The sequence below is a fragment of the Lucilia sericata genome, unplaced genomic scaffold (assembly GCF_015586225.1).
Source record: "Lucilia sericata isolate MDLA Ls3-8-SP2 unplaced genomic scaffold, ASM1558622v1 Contig001633F_arrow, whole genome shotgun sequence".
NCBI lineage: Eukaryota > Metazoa > Arthropoda > Insecta > Diptera > Calliphoridae > Lucilia > Lucilia sericata.
In genome coordinates this window covers 1-22,479 of record NW_023995547.1, presented here as the reverse complement: position 1 = coordinate 22,479, position 22,479 = coordinate 1, and the positions used below count along the sequence as shown (strand labels likewise).

Genomic DNA, 22,479 nt, shown 5'->3' with positions numbered 1-22,479 from the left:
ATGAAAGAAAACAAATGAATATTTAATGAAAAATTCATTTAGTGTGTTTGATTTCAATTAATTTGTATTGTTTTTAATTGCTTCTACTTAAAGGTACTTTACATTATGTTATTTTGTATTAATACAAAGTATTATTGGAATATGGGCATTTCCACCGAAAAGTCCACCGTGGCTCAAAAACTAAAAGTCATCAAAAATAAAATTTCAACTTTTATTATTATAGAAAAAGATTCAAATTTTATTAAATTAAAGACCCCAAAGCTTTTCTTAGTCACTATGATGAGAAATCGGAATTAAAAGTTACAATAATATTTCAGGCATATTTTTGCACCTTTAGTAGCATTTTCTTTTAAAAGTTTTTATTATTTTAAAGGCTAATATTTAAATGGACTTTTATCGGAAAATATTTGTTGGAATAATAGTTATCTTAAAACATACAAATATAAAAAGATAAAGATCCTTAAAAGGCAAATTTTCGGTTTTCTTTCATAGACTTTTAAATGTCACGTTCGTCACGTTGAAACAGGATTTATCCCGATAACTTTTTAGTTGGCATTCAGAAGTATTCAAAACTTTGAATCTAAATCAAGTTTAGTATATAGAACTCAATTTGAAAGAAAAAAAAATAATTCTAAGCGGGGTTATTTTTTATAGAATTTCAAAGTCTGTCACGTCACGTCACATTACATAAATTTTCTCAAGTGCAACCTTCGAATTGTGAAATATTGTTATTTAAAAAGATGTGATATTCATGCAATTTATTCAATTAGGTGATAGTTATGATTTTTTAGTTGATAAGTGGAAGAAAAAGCACAGAAATTCAACAAATGATATTTTTAAGAAATGTATGGAAAAAAGTGATTTTCGGATATCGGCTTTATATGGGCGTTATGACCGATTATTGTATTATCATCAGAAGGGTCAGTAGTTGTACATTTTAAAGTTTTTTGTGTGTTTGTATTATCAGGATGGCGAAATTTTAGTTATATATCCAAGTTTATGGGTATATCAAATGTGGGCTTTGTATGGAAGCTATGCCTAATCATGGACCAATTTTTAAAAAAATTAGGATGAACGATTTTTGTGTATGTCAAAAATATTTGTGTTGAATTTTATGGTGATATACGCATTTTTAAAAGTTTTATGTTAATTAATGTTAATTCTTATATTATTCTTATACGGGAGCTATTTTCAACTAAAATGTTATTAAACAGTCGAAATATTTCTCCGATTCCAAAAACTTTCAACAATGTCCGTCCAAAATAAATCTATGGACTAATTAATTTTCAATAATATTGCAAATTTCATCATTGGAAATTTTTGTCACATCACGTCATGTCACGTCACGTCACACATAACGGCTTGTACAAAAAAATCTGAAAACAATTTTTTAGTTCTAAAAGCTGAAAAACAATCAATAAATATTCCAAATTACAATAAAAAAGGTTTTAACCAAATAGCCAGGTGAAACTCGCAGATTTTTACATTTTTGTCAAAAAAGAAATAATCAACTTCTATTTCTGTCACATCACGTCACGCACTTTAACTACTTATATCTTAGGGCCATTAAGATCTTTCAATTTCTTCTTCCGACCAGTTATAGAGCTATTGCTATTGCTAGAGCTATTGAAGCCCTATATAAAAATACAAGAATTTTTAAAAAATATATATGTACATACATATTTTTCATCTCTTTAAAACGTACGACCGTCACGTTCGTCACGATTTTAAATATATAAAACTTTTAAAAAATTTTTAAAATAGGCATATTTCTTTACAAAATACACAATTTATTTATAGTTTTCTTTTCGATTTTAGTTTGTAAATTAATTTTCTTTTATTTATATCATAATATTCTTTATAATCCATTTGAAATTGAAAATAAACCAAAAAAATAGGTTTCATAATACATGAAAATTGTTCAATACAGTTTGACAACAAATTCGATTTTGTATTAAATATAACGAAAGTCTGATATTATTACAAAGTATTGTTATGTAAAACCCCCTTTAGAGTATATAAAAAAACTACTTTTGGTGAAACCGTTTTGTCGGTTAAGCAAAAATTGGCTATTTCTAGAAAACCGGTTTGTCGGTTGTATGAAAAAACCGTTAATTATACCCTGCACCAAAACATATTAAATAAAGTCATTCATGCGCCAATGTGAAAATAATATTAAGTTAGATTTACATCAATTAAACTGATTTACTTCATATTTATCTGGTGCATGCTTCAAAGAGATCATTACATAAATCGGAAGTATTAATTCGGATAATACAAAATATAGTTATATTGATTTTTGTAGAAACACTAGAATAGCTAACATATTATAAGCCCCAAAGTGCTATTCTGATTTTAACCATAATAGGCTTCGTCCTGGTGATAAAAAAATAAAATGTGCAAAAATTTCATCAAATCATCTAGAAAATTGCTAGTGAAATTTAAACCTATTTAAATCGAAACTGACAAGAAATATTTCTGCAGAAAGTTTGTTCCACATACAACAGTCTACTGACAAAAAACGGGTTCGCTATTAATAAATATCGTTGTAAAAAAATAAAATTGTATTATCGCAAATACTTTAACAATAAATAATATATTTTTGTACCCTCCACCACCATCAGTGGTGATAGAGGGTATATATAACTTTGTCATTCCGTGTGTAACACCAAGAAATATTCATCTGAGACCCAACAAAGTATATATATATATATATATATATATATATATATTCTGGGTCCTTATCAAATTCTGAGTCGATTTAGCTATGTCCGTCTGTCTGTGTAAAACAAGCTCACGATAAAACGAAGCAATAGAATTTAACCAAATTCACCCAAAATGCTCTTCATTTTCCTAAGTTGTTTGGTATTGAAAATGAGCAAAATTGGTTAACGCCGAATTTAAAGCATTTTTTCCACATTCTGATGTAATTTTCTCGAAAACTATTCAAGATAATTCCATGAAAATCACCATACATTCGTTTCTACATAAGAGCTTCATCCCGGCTGAAAATTGCAAGAATCGGTCCACAATTTCATATACCTCCCATACAAAAGTACATATTCCCGGAAAATGTTTTTTTTTTGTTAATAACTTCCGTCACAATGTCGATATCTTCACAAAATTTTACAAATTAAAATCTTATGTCAATAGAATTCATTCAGAGAAAAAATGTTCTGGATCGGTCCATAATTGGACATAGCTCCCATACAAGGTCCCCTCCCGAAAATCACTTAAACACGCATAATTCATTACTAAATTAAGATATCCATATAAGGTTTGGCACAAGTATTGCTCATATACAAAGAAATATTACTGTGAATTTTTTCTCCGATCGGTCCATAATTGGTCATAGCTCCCATACACTTATTTTCGGTCATAGCTCCGAAAATCACTTAAAACCACATAACTCATTAGTAAATGAAGATATCTATATAAAATTTAGTACAAGTATTGCTTTTATATACAGAAATATTACTATGAAAGTTTTTTTGGATCGGTCCATAATTGGTCATAGCTCCCATACAAGGTCCCCTTCCGAAAATCACTTAAACGCGCATAACTCATTACTAAATTAAGATATCCATATAAAATTTGGTACAAGTATTGCTTATATGCACAGAAATGTTACTGTGAAATTGTTTTCCTATCGGTCAATAATTGATCATAGCTCCCATACAAGGTCCCTTTCAGAAAAACACTTAAAGGCACATATCTCATTACCAAATAGTGATACCCATAAAATATTTGGCATAAATACAATTTTATGCCAAAATTTTTTCACGATCGGTCCACCCTTGGTCATAGCTCCCATATAATGTTCCCTCCAGAAAATCACTTAAACGCACATAACTCATTACCAAATATTGTATACAAAAATTCTATTTCAAGATTTTTTTCACGATCGGTTCATAACATGGGTGCGGTCGGTCCCATACAAGGTTCCCTTCAGAAAATCACATAGGGTAGAAGGGGGATCATACGCCATAGGGGCACATCTGCCAACAGCGAATAACTTGAAAACTGAGTAATCGATTTTATCGCATTATCAAATTTTGTTTTCGTTTATCGATTATCTAATAGAACTTACAAACATCTTTAAAAAGTTTTTCTCCAACCAGGTGGAATACTATGTATTCTTTATTCGTATCTCTGGAGAAAAATTGGATTGACGTCGTTCAACAATTACAACAAAAAAATGAATTACACCGAATAAACAACATCAACCTGAATCATATAAGCGCTATTATAAAAGTATTAGAACACTTTCAGGATACTTTTAAAAAATTTGAAGGCGAAAAGTATCCAACAATTCATTTAGTTTTTATTTACATATATCGATTGAAAAAAATATGCACCATTTACAAAGGAGATTTAGATATACTAAAGCAATTTAAACAAAAATTAAATTATTATTTGGATACAGTGGTATTAAATAATTTAAAAATTTTTCATAAAATTGCGCTGTACCTTTTTCCTCCAGCAAATGGATTAAATCAATTCTCTGACGAAGAAAAAATTCTCATAAAATCAGAATTTTTTATTTTTTTTAATTTTTAATTTTATTACGACTGAGTTTTATTATATACATATGTACTCATCTAGTAATTTAATTTTCAAGATAAACAAAACTCTACATTAATTGTTGGTTCAAAGTTTTTGGAAGGAGATAACCCATTAGTTATTCCTAAGAGACATCCTAGTATTGATCATCAAATCCGATGGCAACGTTCTTCTAAGTCTTCTATTTTCTATTGGGTTGTGGATAATGTTCTGTAGTTCTTCGTTACAGTGTAAATGCAACCTGGCCTGGTGTTTAGCTGCATACATGGCAATAACTTGTTCTACTGTTGGAAGTTTTAAGTCTCTGTGTATGTCTTCATTTCTAACATACCAAGGACTATTAGTTATACATCTAATAGCTTTATTCTGGAAAGTTTGTAATTTTTTTAGGTGACATTTTTTCGTGCATCCCCAAATTTGAATGCCATACGTCCAGACAGGTTTTATTATTTGACGATAAAGTAATAATTTATTTGCCAATGTAACTGCTGATCGAGGACTAAATAACCAGTACATCTTTTTAAACTTCAAGTTTAATTCAGTTATTTTCTTTTTCACATGTTCTTTCCATTTTAATTTAGCGTCAAGAGTAAAACCTAAGTATTTTGCTGTGTTGGAGTATGGGACTATATTGTTATTCATATAAATTGGTAGATTCTGTGACCGTTTTAGGGTAAAATTTATATGAGTAGATTTAGTTTCATTTAGTTTTATTCTCCATTTCTTGGTCCATCTTATAATTTCGTTAGTTGCAAACTGTAGTTTTCTTGTAGCTTCCGTTATTTGTTTATGGGTAACTAGGATTGCCGTATCATCCGCAAATGTTGCGATTTTTGTTTGTGGTGGTATTGGCAGGTCTCTGGTGTAGAGAATATATAAGATTGGACCCAGTACACTACCCTGAGGCACTCCTGCTTTAATATTTTTTAGCATTGAATATTCACCTTCATGTTTAATTCTAAAGCATCTTCCAGTAATATAGGAGTTTAGAATAGAACTATATTCATCTGGCAGATCGCGTTGTAGTTTATAAATTAAGCCTTTGTGCCAAACCTTGTCGAAGGCCTGAGCAACATCTATGAAGAGTCCAGCACAAATTTGGTTTGTGTTGAATGCATTTTCTATTGTGTTAGTAACTCTATGTACTTGTTCAATTGTTGAATGACTGCTTCGAAAACCAAACTGATGATGTGGTATCAATGAACGCTCCTCTAGAATTGGTAGCAACCTTTTAAGTAGAAGCTTTTCAAAAACTTTTGCCATTGATGTTAATAAGGAAATTGGCCTGTATGAGCTAACAATGTTCGGGTTTTTTCCAGGTTTAGGTATCATTAGAACTTCTGCGACTTTCCATTGGTTAGGTACAAATTTCAATCGAAATGAAGAATTAATTATGTACAAAAGAACACGTAGACATTTATCTGGTAGTTCCTGCAAAATTTTTCCCGTTATAAGTTCATATCCTGGTGATTTTCGTGGTTTCAACATGTTTATAACTGATTTAAGCTCTCTAATTGTAACTTTCTTTATAGTTTTATGATCGTTTCTGGGTATTAACGTTGCATTTTCTTCTGATGAAAGTTGTGGTAGGGGTTGAAAAGTGTTTTCTAAGTATTGGGCAAATAATTTTGCCTTTTCTTCTGGGCTTTTTACCCATGTTCCATTTTTACTTTTTAGTGGCGGTGTTGTTATTGGTACGTTCTGTAAATGTTTTGTGGCCTTCCATAGGGAGTAATTAGTGTCTTTTGTTGGGGAAAGATATTTTAGTCTACTTGACATAGTATTAGATTCATGATTTTTTAATGCTTTTTTACTCTATTACATAGCCGATTTAAAATATTTTTATTTTCAGGGGTTCTATGCCTCTGCCAGGTTTTCCTAGCTTTTCTTTTAGCACTTATCAGATATTTTATATTTTGAGGTATTTTCTGAATCAAGAGGTTAACATTGACAGTAGTGGTGTTATTCCAGGCCGATGTTTGTATTGCTGTAATCAGTTTATCTAATTCACATTCAATTTCATATGGTGTTTTCAATGATACATTTAATGATATATTTTCTTCTAGTTCAGTACTAAATTTTTAGTTAGTTAGTTTTTGCATTAGTTAGCGATGGTTGTTGTGGGATCTGTTTGGCTGAGTCATTTAGAGTTAATAGAACAGGCGAGTGGTCTGATGACAGTCCATCTCCATTTTCTACAAAAAAACGACTTTTATGAAAACTTCTTGTAATAAAAAAATCTATTAGATCTGGCATTTTTTGTGTGTCTGTTGGCCAGTACGTTGGCTTCCCCGATGAGTGAAAATCACATTTACACAACTGACCTGCTTTGAACAGTTCTTTACCTTTAGTTGAGGTTATTCTCGATCCTCAGAAGACATTTTTGGCATTAAAGTCACCTCCTAGGATAAAACACGGTCCAAGTTCATTAAAAAGAGTTATGTAATTATTTGATTTTAAGTTGTATCTTGGTGGGCAGTAAATAGCTGCAATATTGCATTTTTTACAGTTTATTTCTACTGTTATTGCGATTACTTGCATTTCTACTAATGTTATTTTTTTATTTTCATAGTGCTTTATACTTTCTTTAACAAACAATGATACTCCACCTCTAGCTTTATTATGCGGATGTATTGCATTATAACATTTATAACCCTTAATATGATTATAAGTTTGATTTGTATAGTGACTTTCTGATACCAGACATATATCAATATTATGCTCTTGTAGGTAAATTTTTAGTTCCAATAGATGTTTTTGAAGACCATTAGCGTTCCAAGTAACTATATTTAAGATATTCGACATTTTTTTTTTTAATTTATTGAAAGTTTAGCCTCAATCTTCTTTAGGCTGTTGAATAGAATTCCATTTATTCGACTTTGTTCTTCAAGTCGTTTGTTTATCGTTAAGAGAATCGTAGAAATATTCTGGGTAGATTGTCCATTATTTTGAATAGTTTCATTTCCTTTTGATGATACTTGGGCATAAGTTTGTTTTTCCGGAACAGATTTATTTCCATTTATCATGATGTTCTTAATAGGATTATTATCTATTATATCATTTTGTATTTGTTTGCTTTTAAGGGATTGTTTTCTTATTTTTTGTAGTTCTTTTGCTACTTCACATCCTCTATAGTTTGCAGGATGAGACCCTTTACAATTAACACAAATTGGAGGGTTTGTCTTGTCAATAGGACACGTTAGGGAATGTGGTTAAATGATTGGCATCTTTTGCATTGGGGTATAATATGGGGATTTCTTCGTAAGGCTTCAATTTTTATCTTGCAATGTAGTATGTATTTTAGATTATATACTTTTTCGGTCGTTTCAGTATGATCAAAAGAAACCATGAATAAAGGCAGGTTCAATCTGGTTTTTTCTTCATTAGAGTTCTTCTTTTTGATAATATTGACTACGTCTATGACTTTGAAATCTTGTTGTTTTAGATCTTCAAATATGTCTTCCGGTTTACAAGTATAGTGCAGTCCCCTTACCATTACTCTAAGAGGTCTTTCTTGTTTGTTTTCAAAAGTATACCACTCTATTTTTTCTTTATTGAGTTTATTCACGAGCAATCTGTATGATTCAGGATCTGGAGTATTAATTTTCCATATATCATTATTAATCAGAATGCAGGAAAATTATGGAAAGTTATCTTTTAGATTGTGGACAAGAAGATGAAGAGATGGCCACTAGAACAATATCAAGTCACAACAATGACTTATTTGCTGATTTTTTAAAACAGTCTACAAACTCAACAGTAGATAAAGTGGAGAGAGAAATAATTTCTTATGAAATGTTGAATGTCACTTTTCATGACGATTTTGACATTCTACAGTGGTGGTACTTGCATCGAAAAGAATTCCCTCTCCTAAATATAATTTGCGAGAAAAGATGTCGAATTTCTATTAATGATATATTTATTAATGAAATTATGTTTCTACATTTTAATATTGAGGAAAAAGATATACAAAAAGAACTTTTAAACGCATAGATTACGTTATGAAATCTTTGAACATAGGAAATATTTTTTTAGTTATTAGTTTTTGTTAATATGTATATCACATGTATTAATATCTATATAATATGTATATAATGCCGAAATGTTTAATAAACATATTAACCAAAAATCGATTTATTGAGATATATTTGTTTTATTAAAATGGGAGATATCGTCAAATATGGACCAAACCACACAAATTGTGGTTGACTTTTAATAACCTCAAAACATTAGTTTTCTTGCTACATTTAAATGTTAATATTTAACAATTTATACCTTTTGAACATTTTATATAACAAACATAGAATTCCCTTATTACCCGTTTTTGAGCCCTCAGGGTTGGCTTTCGAAATATACATATGTATGTACATATTTTTGAGACTTTAAAAATCTTAATCGAAAATATTTTCGGTAAAAAGTACTAATTTTTCGGCCTATTTTTTACCACTTCTGGACCCACTTTCGAAAAATAATAAATCATATTGATGCTTCTAAGTAATATATCCAAATGATGATCCAAATTTCAAGAATCGGTTCAGTTTAGGCTAAATTACAAAACTTAAAAATACATATGTATGTAGATATATTAAATAAATAACCTTTATACATTTTTTAAAAAAACAGCATAAAAAAGTATTTACATATGCGTGTTAGTTTTTCCCCAGCGGTACAAAGGAATCGGCAAATGCCTTAAATATTAAGATATTGAATCTAAAAATTAAATTTTTATTTAATATAAAAAAAATACAAGTTACTTTCTGTCATAAAAGTTACCAATAATCAATTTTGAAAGTTGCAAATTTATTACCCAAACAGTGCATAGATTACTATTAAAAACAATAATGAATTCATACACATAAATAGGTACGTATGAATTTATAAGGGGAGGTTTTTTTTTCCAAATTATTATTTTTTTTATTATTTTTACGTCACTACTGGCTTCAAATTATTATTATGCATAAAAATTTTATTTTGTGTAAATTTTAGATTTTCCGTAATAAAATAAATTCATCATTACAAATTTTTTATAGCTTTCGATTATTTCCATTTTTATCGATTAAAAATAAACTCTAAATTGTACTAATTGTATTTTATTCTTGTAACAATCAATACACACAAACAAAAAACACACAAATTGAAAAAAATCACTCATAAGTTATCCCGAAACATTTCGAAACAGATTATACATTGTATCGAGTTATTTTTCACTCTCAATTATATTGTCTCTGTCTCTTTTGTATTTGTTCGCTTTTACACATGTACTGTTGTGTGTAGTTGATCAACTGCTTTTCTACTTTCGGCTACACTACAGGCAGCATTCAAAAAATAAACGAGAGACTTATAAGACATTTTTAAAGCACTCGTGCAGATGTCTATTATCTATCATCCCTGAAAATTTGAAACATTAACTTTAGATATGATGGGATGCAGACATGATTAATTGTTTTTCAAAGGGATGTGAAAACATTTCACTGTGTGAACTTTTTGTGCTAACTTTTTTAGTTTTTGTGATAGAAAAAATATATTGGTCAGTATTAGAACGTCAATAATAGTGCACAATAAGACATAATAATATTTCCGATAATATAATTTGAAGCCCGAACAAAATTGAAACTAAACCCCAGAACTGCCCGTGGGGCACATGCGTTAAATATATGTAATGCTTGTGATGTAGAACAAAATTTGGTTAAAATATAGAAAAAAATCAGTAATAATTTGTTTTAATTTTTTTGTTAAGTTTTGTGAAATAAACAATAAATATCTGGTTTATTATACTTTGTTTAATGAATTAAAGTATAAAAATAAGTTTTTATTTTTGTAATTTTTTCTTTTATTTTACTAATGACAAATCTGCCCCATCCCCTTGGCGCATTTACCACATGGATGGGGCGGTATCGCCGTTTTTGGTCAGTGCGGAAAAGTTAAAAAAATATGTACAGGAGGATGACTTAGGGAAGATTGAAAGGAATAAAACTAAAGCCAACATATCTAAGTATCCGAACCAAGAAAAAAATGAAGAATATGTATTGTGGTTTTAATTTGAGGCCGCCTGAAAAAAAGTGGCTATGGTCCCCCTTCTACCCTAAACACACATTACTTATTACTAAATTACGATTTGACTGAAATATACGGCTGTATTTATAAAAACTTATTTTAGGTTTATTAAACAATTTTAGGCAAAATTCAGGAAAATCGTATTTATAAACGTGAAATAGCTTAAAACACCTTCAATAAACCATTGACAATTAGAAAAATTTTATTGTAGGCTCTACCCTTCTTTAAGCCAACAATAAGTTGATTTTTAACAATTTTTTTCTCAGATAAAGATTTTTCAGGTAATTTTAGGTTGATTGCGAAAACTAATTATGGTTTCTTTTAAAATAAAATCTAAAAATTCTAATTTTAACGTTTACAAATTTGTAAATAGAATCCCAGAAAATTTTTAAACGATTATATTTTGAGGAAAAAACTCAAATATAGGCATTATTGGATTAATGCATGAATATTTGACAATATTCCAATTGTCCAGCACTATTTTTGGAAATGCCCGTCTGTCAACCAAATGATGGACAAAATCATTTGATTTGGCTTTTTCAAAGTTTGTTGGTTAAATATAATGCCATAAAGTAATTAACCATGTAAATTATATTGATTAGTGTTATACTAATGCAAAATATATTCGCCGGCATTAAAATTAGTCAAATATCAAAGAAATTTATCAATATTTGCAAAAATTTATCAAAAATTACAAGGAAAATAAGTAAAAATAAGAAAATGTGTCATAGTGATGTATATTTTGTCGCAAAATATCCGTTATTCGGATACTCTTAATAATAATTAGAAATTATATGTTATATTTATACATCTGAACTAAATAGACATTTATTAAAGCCATATATATATTTATTTTTCTTAAAAGTTTGTTTTTATTGTCAAAAATCTATTATAAACAAAAATATGAAATTAAGAAAACCGAATCAACGAATATTTTATCCTAATTGTACGCAACACTAACACATAAAATGACAGCCATATTGTACAGTGCTGCCAACTTAAACATAAATCAGCACAATAGTTAATATACGTTTATTATTTGTTTATGAATATCACAATTTTATTAATGGTTTTTAAGGCTAAAGTGTGCTTTAACTATTGAGTGCATTAAAAGCAAAATAAGATTTTTTTATAAATACAAGCGATAGCTTTTATGTACAGAAATTTTGCTTAAAGAATTTTTTACAATCGATCTATAATTGGTCAAATCTCCCATACATTTAACTAGTTGCACTATCAATTTGTGTAGAACATAATTATATATATGTATGTATTTTGAAAATCCTTAAATCTTTCACACACATGCATAAAAATATAAAGAAACTGGCGTTTGTAATGTTCAATAAATCTTGGAATTGTAATAGATTTAAGCTGTTCAAATCTTGGGATTTTTTCTATTTAAGACATGAGAAAACTTATTTCTACAAATATTTGATCAATTAGAAAATTTTAATATAAAAGTAGCTGGTGGAGGGTATTTAAGATTCGGCTCAGCCGAATATAGCACGCTTGCCGATTTTTAAGACTAGTTTTGACGATTTTATGCCAGTTTTATCTAGCAATAGTGATTGTTATGCATTCCATAGTAATTTCTGGAACAAAGTAACATCAACCTACTTTGTTGAATGCTTTTAAGCAACTAATTAACATTTTTGTATTTTTCGCGCTCTTGTTAAGAGCGAAAATCTTCATATACAGAATACTATGATCAGCGATGAAATTCAACATAATTTACGTTTATATACCAATACATCCATCCGCCAAATGTTATGAGGATTGGTCCATATTTGACCACTTTGACTAACTCCCATATAAAGACTCTTTTAGACAATTGTTGTTCATCAATGAATTGCTTAAATGCATTGGAATTAAAGAAATATTCAACATAAATTTTCTCTATGGAAAATAAATAATTATTAAAATATACTATATATTTTTTGTTTATATCTGCGTTTAATACGCATAAAATATTTTTAACATTTATGCAAAAAGTTATATTCATAAACAAGGAAAAAGATATTAACATTCTTATATAAATGTCATAATGCTTTAAAAATCTGTTCATGTTTTCTGATTGAAGCCTAATACTTATCACAATAAAAAACCAAACAAAACATACAATCAATATATATAAAAATGAATGTGTGTTATTTGTTTGTTTGTTTGAAGTCTATAGACGGCTAAACTGCTGGACCGATTTTCTTGAAATTTTCACAGTGCCTTCCTGTATGTCTGGAAGGAACTATAGGCTACTTTTTATTTAGAAATTTTAAGTGGACGAGGTGCCACGCCTACATCCAAAATAATAATTAAAAGTTGCATACCTCAGAAACTGCAACAGCTAGAGTCCTCAGATTTTGTATGGTCAACTTTGACATCCATATGAACATATGTGGAAAAAATGGGCGGCCTATCTATAGTGGGCGGGACACCTCCCATATAATAAAATCTTAAATTAGTATATCTGAGAAAATATAACAGTTAGAGTTCTCAAATTTTTCGGAGCTACTTTATTAACAACATGAATATTTAGGACAAAAAATAGGCGGACTAGCAATAGGGGGCGAGGCACCTCCCATATGAATTAAATAAAAAATTAGTTTATCTGAGAAACAATTAGAGCTGGAATTTTCAAATTTTGCAGGAAGAACTTTAAAATCCATGTGAACATGTGGGAAAAACGGGCGAACATTCTTTAGGGGGGATTGGTACCTCCCATATGAATTAAATGCAAAAATTTGTATATCTCAGAAACTATTAGAGCTGAAATACTCAAATTTTGCACGAATAACTTTGGCATAAATGTGAATATTTGGGTAATAAATTGGCGGACTAGCAATACAAACTATTAGACAGACCTGGGATAAGTGCATTAAATATGTTAATGCATTAACAATTTTTTCAACATTAAAAAAAAATAATGTTAATGAAAGTTTATTGCATTAACATTAACATGGGTACATTTAATGCATTAAATTTGCATTAACATTAAATATTTTTGAATTTAATGCATTAATTTTACATTAACATTAAATAATCTATATATATAAAAATGAAAGTGTGTTTGTCTGTATGTATGTTTGTTTGTGCTTTATAGACTGCTAAACGGCTGGACCGATTTTCCTGAAATTTTCACAGTTTCTTCCTGTATGTCTGGAAGGAACTATAGGCTACTTTTTATGTTGAAATTTCATGTGGGCGACGTGCCACGCCCATATTAAGAAAATATTAAATTAGTATATCTGAGATAATATAATAGTTAGAGTCTTCAAATTTTGTCGGAGCAACTTTAGTATCAATATAATTATTTAAGACAAAAAGTGGGCGGATTAGCATTAGGGGGCGTGGCACCTCCCATATAAATTAAATACATAAATTCGTTTATCTTGGAAACTATTATAGTTAGAAGATTAAAAATTTGCATATATAAATTAAATAGGAAAATATTATATCTGAGAAACTATTAGAGCTAGAATCTTCAAATTTTAATTGAAGAACTTTGACATTCTATTACTAACTAACTATTATAGTTAGAATATTAAAAATTTGCACGAGTAACTTTAACATCCATGTAAACATTTTGGGAAATTAATTGGTGGACTACCCATGAGGGGAGCAGCACCTCCCATATTAATAAAATACAAAAATTGGTTTATCTGGGAAACTAATAGAACTAAATTCTTCAAATTTTGGAGAAAAAAGACCGGACTTTCGTCATGGAGGGCTTGGAGCCCCCATATAAATTAAATAGGAAAATATTATATCTGAGAAACTATTAGAGCTAGAATCTTCAAATTCTACATGAATATCTTTGACATTAATGTGAACATTTAGAGAATAACGGGCGGACTTTAAATGGGGTCTTGGCACCCCCTATATGAATTAAATACAAAATTTCGTATATCTGGGAAAATATTAGATTTTTTTTTTTAATTTGTCATCGATTACATTAAAATCTTAATTAACGTTCCGAAAAAATGCATCTCTGGAAAATATTACAGTTAGAATCTTCAAAATTATTAAGAAGACTTTTTATTTATATTGCTTTTAAGGTAGCAAAGCACACTGGGTATAGCTAGTTTTATAATAAAAATTACAAATATTTTAAACCGGTTAACCGAGTTACAAAAAAAGGGATAATCAGGTTAAACGAAAATCAATATTTTCAAAAAATCCTCTCACGAAAAACCAAAATATGTATTAAAAACCGATTTTTCGGTTAACCACGTATGAATGAACAAAAACTTAAACCTTTATAAGCACATTCTTTTAAATTTACTCAATAAAGTCTTTATAATGAGCAAAACAATCAGCAAGCGTTTGCGAAATGTAGGAATTTTAGAAAGTATAATCTTCATTCCATAAATAAAAACTTGAAAAAATTGTTAAGTTAATTTTTTCTTACGACTTATTCAATAACATTGAAACCATTCATCAGGGTTTCAAAAAACTGCTAATTGCAGTCGCAAATTACTAAATATTTGACTAAATTTAGTACCATGCTTAAAAAATAGTAACTAGTTAAAATTTCCCCTTACAAGCTAACTGAAGTCAGTCAACTGTGTCAACACATTGCTGCAATAACTTGCAAGTGGTTTTGTTTTTCTTCAGCAGCCACACACACAAGCAGCGGCCATGTTAAGTTTTTCAACTCAGCCGAACTGAACACAACGACTGAACAGTAAAAACAGTTTTGCGTGTGCTGCTTACGTATTGCTTAGTTCTTGGTTTCGTTTTCTTACTAAGGGACGTAAAAAAACTGATAGTTTGACTGGTTAGTACAAATCAAGCTGACTGAACAATAAAACTTGATGGGTTGTTTGTTCAGTAAGACTTTGTTATTGTATGCAATTTGTTTTAGTATATTGTATGTTTTTGTGTTTAAATTTGACAAAAGTAAACAAAGTAATTGATAATTATTGCTAATAGAAATTGTTAATTAATTTAAAATTTATAAAATTATAAATTACTATACTTATAAATTTAGATATTTTCTTTAAATAAAAATTGATTTAAATTTAAGCATTTTGATGATTTTTTTGTGAGATTTTGTTATTGTATGTATGTATGTATATTAGGGTGGGTCGAAAATAGGCTTTTCACTCGGATCAACTTCTAATAGTGAAATTATGTTGTATTTTAACGTCAAATGGAAGACTGTAAAATATTATTCAATTATTTTGAGGGTAAGAGCCCGCGCATCGCCGCCAAAGTTTGTAAATGCGTTTATATGGGAAAAATGGCAAATGGCTTTAAGTATTAATTATTGCACCATTTTATAGCAAAATCGTAATGTCTACAAAATTGTCTTTCCAAAAAGATGGAAAAACTCAAAATTGGTTAAAGAAGTTTTGAGTTATTAAAATTTCCCCCGAGAATTTTGTGATTCTGAAGACATATAAAAGTAAATATAAGAAAATTTTTGTTAGTTTTGAAAAATTTTACAAAAAAATATTATGTTTATCTTTATAAGGTTCATAAATGTGCTAGTACGAATTTTTGTTCAAATTGGATAACGCTTACTCGGTTTAGTCTGTGGTCAAAAAAGGGCCATTATTTTAACAGCATCTCCAAAACTCCATTTTCAAACTTTAAAAAATTTTGTTAAATGGATTATTAAAAATTAAAGTTTTCTAAGCTGGATATTATAAAGGATATATATAAGAATTAAACACAGAAAGAATGAGCTTAATACCTCTCATAGTTTTACCGTACCTGCGATGTGAATTTGAAGGATTTTGGGAAAAAGGCAATTTTTGCCAATAATTAAGTAAAAACAAGTTAGAGTGCTATATTCGGCTATGCCGAATCTTAAATACCCTCCACCAGCAAACTACTTTTTATTGAAACCCATCTAACTATCTAATTTTTAGATAACTTGCCAAAATTTTTGTCGAACTAATTTTGATTAGGTCCAGAAAAATGTATATTAATACGCCAGTTCGAAAACATTTTAATAGAATGATGTATCTATATACAGAATATGGGAGTTGTGACCAATTATGGACTGATCAGGAAACAATTTTATATAATGATTTATATGCAGAAAAAGATCAAGTCTAATTTTACTCCAATAGCTTTATTAATCAATGAAATGTGTGCGACTTTATATAGGAGCTATGAGCAATTAAGGGCCTATCCGGAAAAATTTCGCAGAGTGATTCATCATATTTTATATTTTATCAAGATATCTTTATTTGATAATTAAGTATGTGCGTTTAAGGGATTTTTTGAAGTGGACCTATTACCAAATATGGACCGATCCAGAAAAAATTTGGTACAATGTTTTATATGCCTATCCGCAAAAAATTTCGTAGAGTGATTAATGTAAAGATAAAACATATTTGTGTCGAATTTTCTCAAATTAACTTTATTTGACATTGAAATATGTGAGTTTAAGTGACTCTCAGAAGTGGACCTTATATAGAAGCTATGACCAATAATGGACCGATCCGAGAAAAAAGTGGTAGAATGATTCATATGTACACAAAACTTATTCAAGTCGAATTTTACCCCTATAGCTTTAGAATTCAATGAAATATATGCGTGTAAGTGATTTTCGGAAGTGAACCTTATATGGGAACTATGACCAATTATGGGCCTATTCGGGAAACATTTCGCAGAGTGATTCATATTTGGACAAAACATGTTTGTGTCGAATTTTATCAAGATAGCTTTATTTGATAATGAAATATGTGCTGTTAAGTGATTTTCGTAATTGAACCTTATATGGGAGTTAAAAAATTTATAAAATGTTTTGTACGTACACAAAACATATTCAAGTCGAATTTTATCCCAATAGCTTTAGAATTCAATGAAATATATGCGTTTAAGTGATTTTCGGAAGTGGACCTTATATGGGAGCTATGACCAATTATAGGCCTATCCGGAAAAAATTTCGTAGAGTTATTTATGTTTAGGCAAAACATATTTGTGTCGAATTTTGTCAAGACAGCTTTACTTGACATTGAAATATGTGCTTTTAAGTGATTTTCGGAAGAGGGCCTTATATGGGAGCTATGACCAATAAGGGACCGATCCGTAAAAAAAATAGTGAAATGATTTGAGTGCACACAAAACATATTTCTGTCGAATTTCATCAAAATAGCTTTAGAATTCAATAAAATATATGCGTTTAAGTGATTTTCGGAAGTGGACCTTATATGGGATCTATGACCAATTATGGGCCTATCCGGAAAAATATTCGTAGAAAGATTCATGTTTAGGTAAAACATATTTGTGTCGAATTTTATCAATATAGCTTTACTTGGCATTGAAATATGTGCTTTTAAGTGATTTTCGGAAGTGGGCCTTATATGGGATCTATGACCAATTATGGACCGATCCATAAAAAATTTTGTAGAATGATTTGTATGTATAAAAAACAGAATTGTGTCGAATTTTATCCCGATAGCTTTATAATTCAATGAAATATATGCGTTTAAGTGATTTTCGGAAGTGGACCTTATATGGGAGCTATGACCAATTATTGGCCTATCCGGAAAAAATTTCGTAGAGTGATTTATATTTCTACTAAATATACTTGTGTCGAATTTCATCAAAATAGCTTTAGTTTACAATGAAATATGAGCTTTTAAATGATTTTCGGAAGTGGGCTTTATATGGGAGCTATGACCAATAATGGACCGATCCGTAAAAAAATCGGTAGAATGATTTGCATGTATACAAAACATATCCATCTCGAATTTTATCACAATAGCTTTATTCATCAAAGAAATATGTGCGTTTAGGTGATTTTCGGAAGTGGACCTTATATGGGACCGACTGAGATCTACGTTGACAATATGATTTCTGTTCATATTACATTTACATGTACAAAATTTCGTGTTGATACCGATATATTTGAGGGAGTTATTAACGATAAACTAATTTCCGGGAATATATACCTTTGTATGGGGGCTATGGGAAATATTGGACTGCCCTGAAAAAATAATGTGTGACAAAATTCATCGAAATATCTTTGAAATATGAAAAAAACGTAATTTTTTTGGAGGTAGTCTGAAATTTGTACTCATAACTTTTTACGTTGTGAACCGATTTTGCTGATTTTCAATACCAAACTGCTTAGGATAATAATAAATATTTTGGGTGAATTTGGTTTATTTCCAGACAGACAGACAGACAGACAGACAGACAGACATAGCTAAATCGACTAAGAATTTGATAAGGACCCAGAATATATATACTTTGTTGGGTCTTAGATGAATATTTCTTGGTGTTACACACGGAACGACAAACTTATATATACCCTCTATCACCACTGATGGTGGTGGAGGGTATAATTATATTATTACCAATTGTTGCTTAATTTTGACCAATTAAATTGCGATTATTACTTCCGAGTCCATGGAAAGTTAGTTCTAATCAAATTTTCGAAACTAAAAATCATTAACCCTCTAAACACCGGGGTCAAAATCAAATTTTTGAATTTTATATTCTTGAAGAAATAAGAGCTTGATGTTGTTAATTTGTTGATGGATATTGATGAAACTTCTTAGAAGTTATTTTTACTACATTCAAATAATACGATAAACCAAATACTGGATATATATCCATTAAATCTTTAAGAAAATTAATTTTAGAAAATTCCTTTTTAAAGGTGTTTTTTGTAGTGTTTAAAAAATCGGTCTTGAATTGACCCCAAGTATGACAGAGGGTTAATTTTTGAAGAAGTTTGATTCCTAGATTTCTGGATATATTTTCGTGTAGTTTGTCAAAATGAATTCATAATTAAATACACAATATTTTGCTATTTTTAATGAAGAATATTAAATATACAAAAACTTGATTTTGACCCCGGTTTTCAGAGGGTTAATGATTTTTAATTTCGGAAATTTTATCAGAAAAAACTTTTCATGGACTCGGAAATAATAATCGCAATTTAATTGAACAAAATTAAGCAACAATTGGTAATAATATAATTTTTACTTAATTATTGGCAAAAATTGCCTTTTTCCCGAAATCCTTCAAATTCACATCGCAGGTACGGTAAAACTATGAGAGGTATTCATTCTTTCTGTGTTTAATTCTTATATATATCCTTTATAATATCCAGCATAGAAAACTTTAATTTTTAATAATCCATTTAACAAAATTTTTTAAAATTTTAAAATGGAGTTTTGGAGATGCTGTTAAAATAATGGCCCTTTTTTGACCACAGACTAAACCGAGTAAGCGTTATCCAATTTGAACAAAAATTCGTACTAGCACATTTATGAACCTTATAAAGATAAACATAATATTTTTTTGTAAAATTTTTCAAAACTAACAAAAATTTTCTTATATTTACTTTTATATGTCTTCAGAATCACAAAATTCTCGGGGGAAATTTTAATAACTCAAAACTTTTTTAACCAATTTATAATTGAATAATATTTTACAGTCTTCCATTTGACGTTAAAATACAACATAATTTCACTATTAGATGTTGATCCGAGCGAAAAGCCTATTTTCGACCCACCCTAATATACATACATACAATAACAAAATCTCACAAAAAAATCATCAAAATGCTTAAATTTAAATCAATTTTTATTTAAAGAAAATATCTAAATTTATAAGTATAGTAATTTATAATTTTATAAATTTTAAATTAATTAACAATTTCTATTAGCAATAATTATCAATTACTTTGTTTACTTTTGTCAAATTTAAACACAAAAACATACAATATACTAAAACAAATTGCATACAATAACAAAGTCTTACTGAACAAACAACCCATCAAGTTTTATTGTTCAGTCAGCTTGATTTGTACTAACCAGTCAAACTATCAGTTTTTTTTTTTTTCGTCCCTTAGTAAGAAAACGAAACCAAGAACTAAACAATACGTAAGCAGCACACGCAAAACTGTTTTTACAGTTCAGTCGTTGTGTTCAGTTCGGCTGAGTTGAAAAACTTAACATGGCCGCTGCTTGTGTGTGTGGCTGCTGAAGAAAAACAAAACCACTTGCAAGTTATTGCAGCAATGTGTTGACACAGTTGACTGACTTCAGTTAGCTTGTGAGGGAAAAATAAATACTTGAACTTTCTTCAGTTCAGTCGACACTTAAAAAAATAAAACTAAAAACTAAATATTAAACCCTGCCATTCATACCAATCGTTTAGTATTCGTTGCTTTTGAGAGTATTCATTGGCATTTATAATCGAAAAAATAAGCATTCAAGTACAAATGTATGTATGTATGTATGTATGTATGTATGTATGTATGTATGTATGTATGTATGTATGTATGTATGTATGTATGTATGTATGTATGTATGTATGTATGTATGTATGTATGTATGTATGTATGTATGTATGTATGTATGTATGTATGTATGTATGTATGTATGTATGTATGTATGTATGTATGTATGTATGTAGTATGTATGTATGTATGTATGTATGTATGTATGTATGTATGTATGTATGTATGTATGTATGTATGTATGTATGTATGTATGTATGTATGTATTGTATGTATGTGTGTATGTATGTGTGTATGTATGTATGTATGTATGTATGTATGTATGTATGTAGTATGTATGTATGTATGTATGTATGTATGTATGTATGTATGTATGTATGTAGGTGTGTATGTATGTATGTATGTATGTATGTATGTATGTATGATGTATGTATGTATGTATGTATGTATGTGTATGTATGTATGTATGTATGTATGTATGTATGTATGTATGTATGTAGTATGAGTGTATGTATGTTATTAATGAAAACTAATACCACAAATAAAAGCTAGATCCTATTAGATAACTTTCTAAATTAATATTTATTTATTTCTGTGAATGAATAATAAAATGCGCTTACCATCATTAATCGGTAATTTAGTTTGTGGAATAAATGATGAATCTCCAAATTTTTTAAGTTGTTGATACATCTCCTCGGATTCTATTAACTTCGCTTGCAACTTTTCAATTTCCAGCAAGTAACCTGCAATCATATTTTTAATAGTCTGATCTGTATCTGTTATCGACGAAAAGGCATTCATTTCTTTTTCTAATAACAATTGTGTATTTTTCTCTGTAAGAACATTTATAGTTTCCTGCATTGATTTTAAACGTTGCTGGAGTCGTTTGTTATCATGCAATAACAATTCATTTTCGTAAAATGTATCCGATATAGAGGCATTCCCGTTATTATCCACTAAACGTTTGCCCTGAAATTAAAAAAAAAAAAAACTTTGTCACATGAATAAAAAATTTACAATATTTATAATTTTTAAAAAAATTATTCGATTATCAAACGAATGACGAATAAAAGTTTTTGTTAGAATGATTTAATAAAATCTAAAATATTAAACGAAAAACATAAAGATAGTTATAACTCAGCAAAATTTTTGCTTACAATGATTACCATTAAGTACTTAATTAATGACTTACTTTGTAGGTAAAGTCTGAAAAAATCAAAATAAAGAATCAAACAAAAATAAAACAGTTACGTTTTCTGTTTTTTCCTTTTTTTGTGCACACGATATCAAATATCTACTTTTAGACAAACAGAAAATAAAATAGTATTTGCGTGTGAAAACTATTATTTGACGCAGTCTGTGTCAACTTTTTATTATACCCTTCACCTTTATTATACCCTCACTCCTATATAAGTTTGTCATTCCATTTGTAATTTCTATAAAATAATTTTCCGACCCTATAAAGTATATATATATATATATATAGATATATATATATATATATATATATATATATATATATATATATATATATATATATATACATATATATATATATAGATATATATATATATATATATATATATATATATATATATATATATATATATATATATATATATATTTTGGATCCTTATATATAGCGGAGTCGA

At 28.9% G+C, this 22,479-nt stretch overlaps 1 protein-coding gene across 1 annotated transcript in view; it reads right to left on the bottom strand.

The window, feature by feature from the left end:
- Positions 1-22,033, bottom strand: part of LOC119612225 (kinesin-like protein KIF21A) — a gene marked incomplete at its 5' end in the record, with an annotated part of 102,792 nt that extends 80,759 nt beyond the window's left edge. Inside the window, 2 exons of the mRNA XM_037967980.1 lie at positions 21,448-21,796; positions 22,020-22,033. Of these exons, the coding sequence (XP_037823908.1) occupies positions 21,448-21,796; positions 22,020-22,033 (363 nt within the window). The remainder of the gene's footprint in view (positions 1-21,447; positions 21,797-22,019) is intronic.
- Positions 22,034-22,479: the final 446 nt, after the last annotated feature.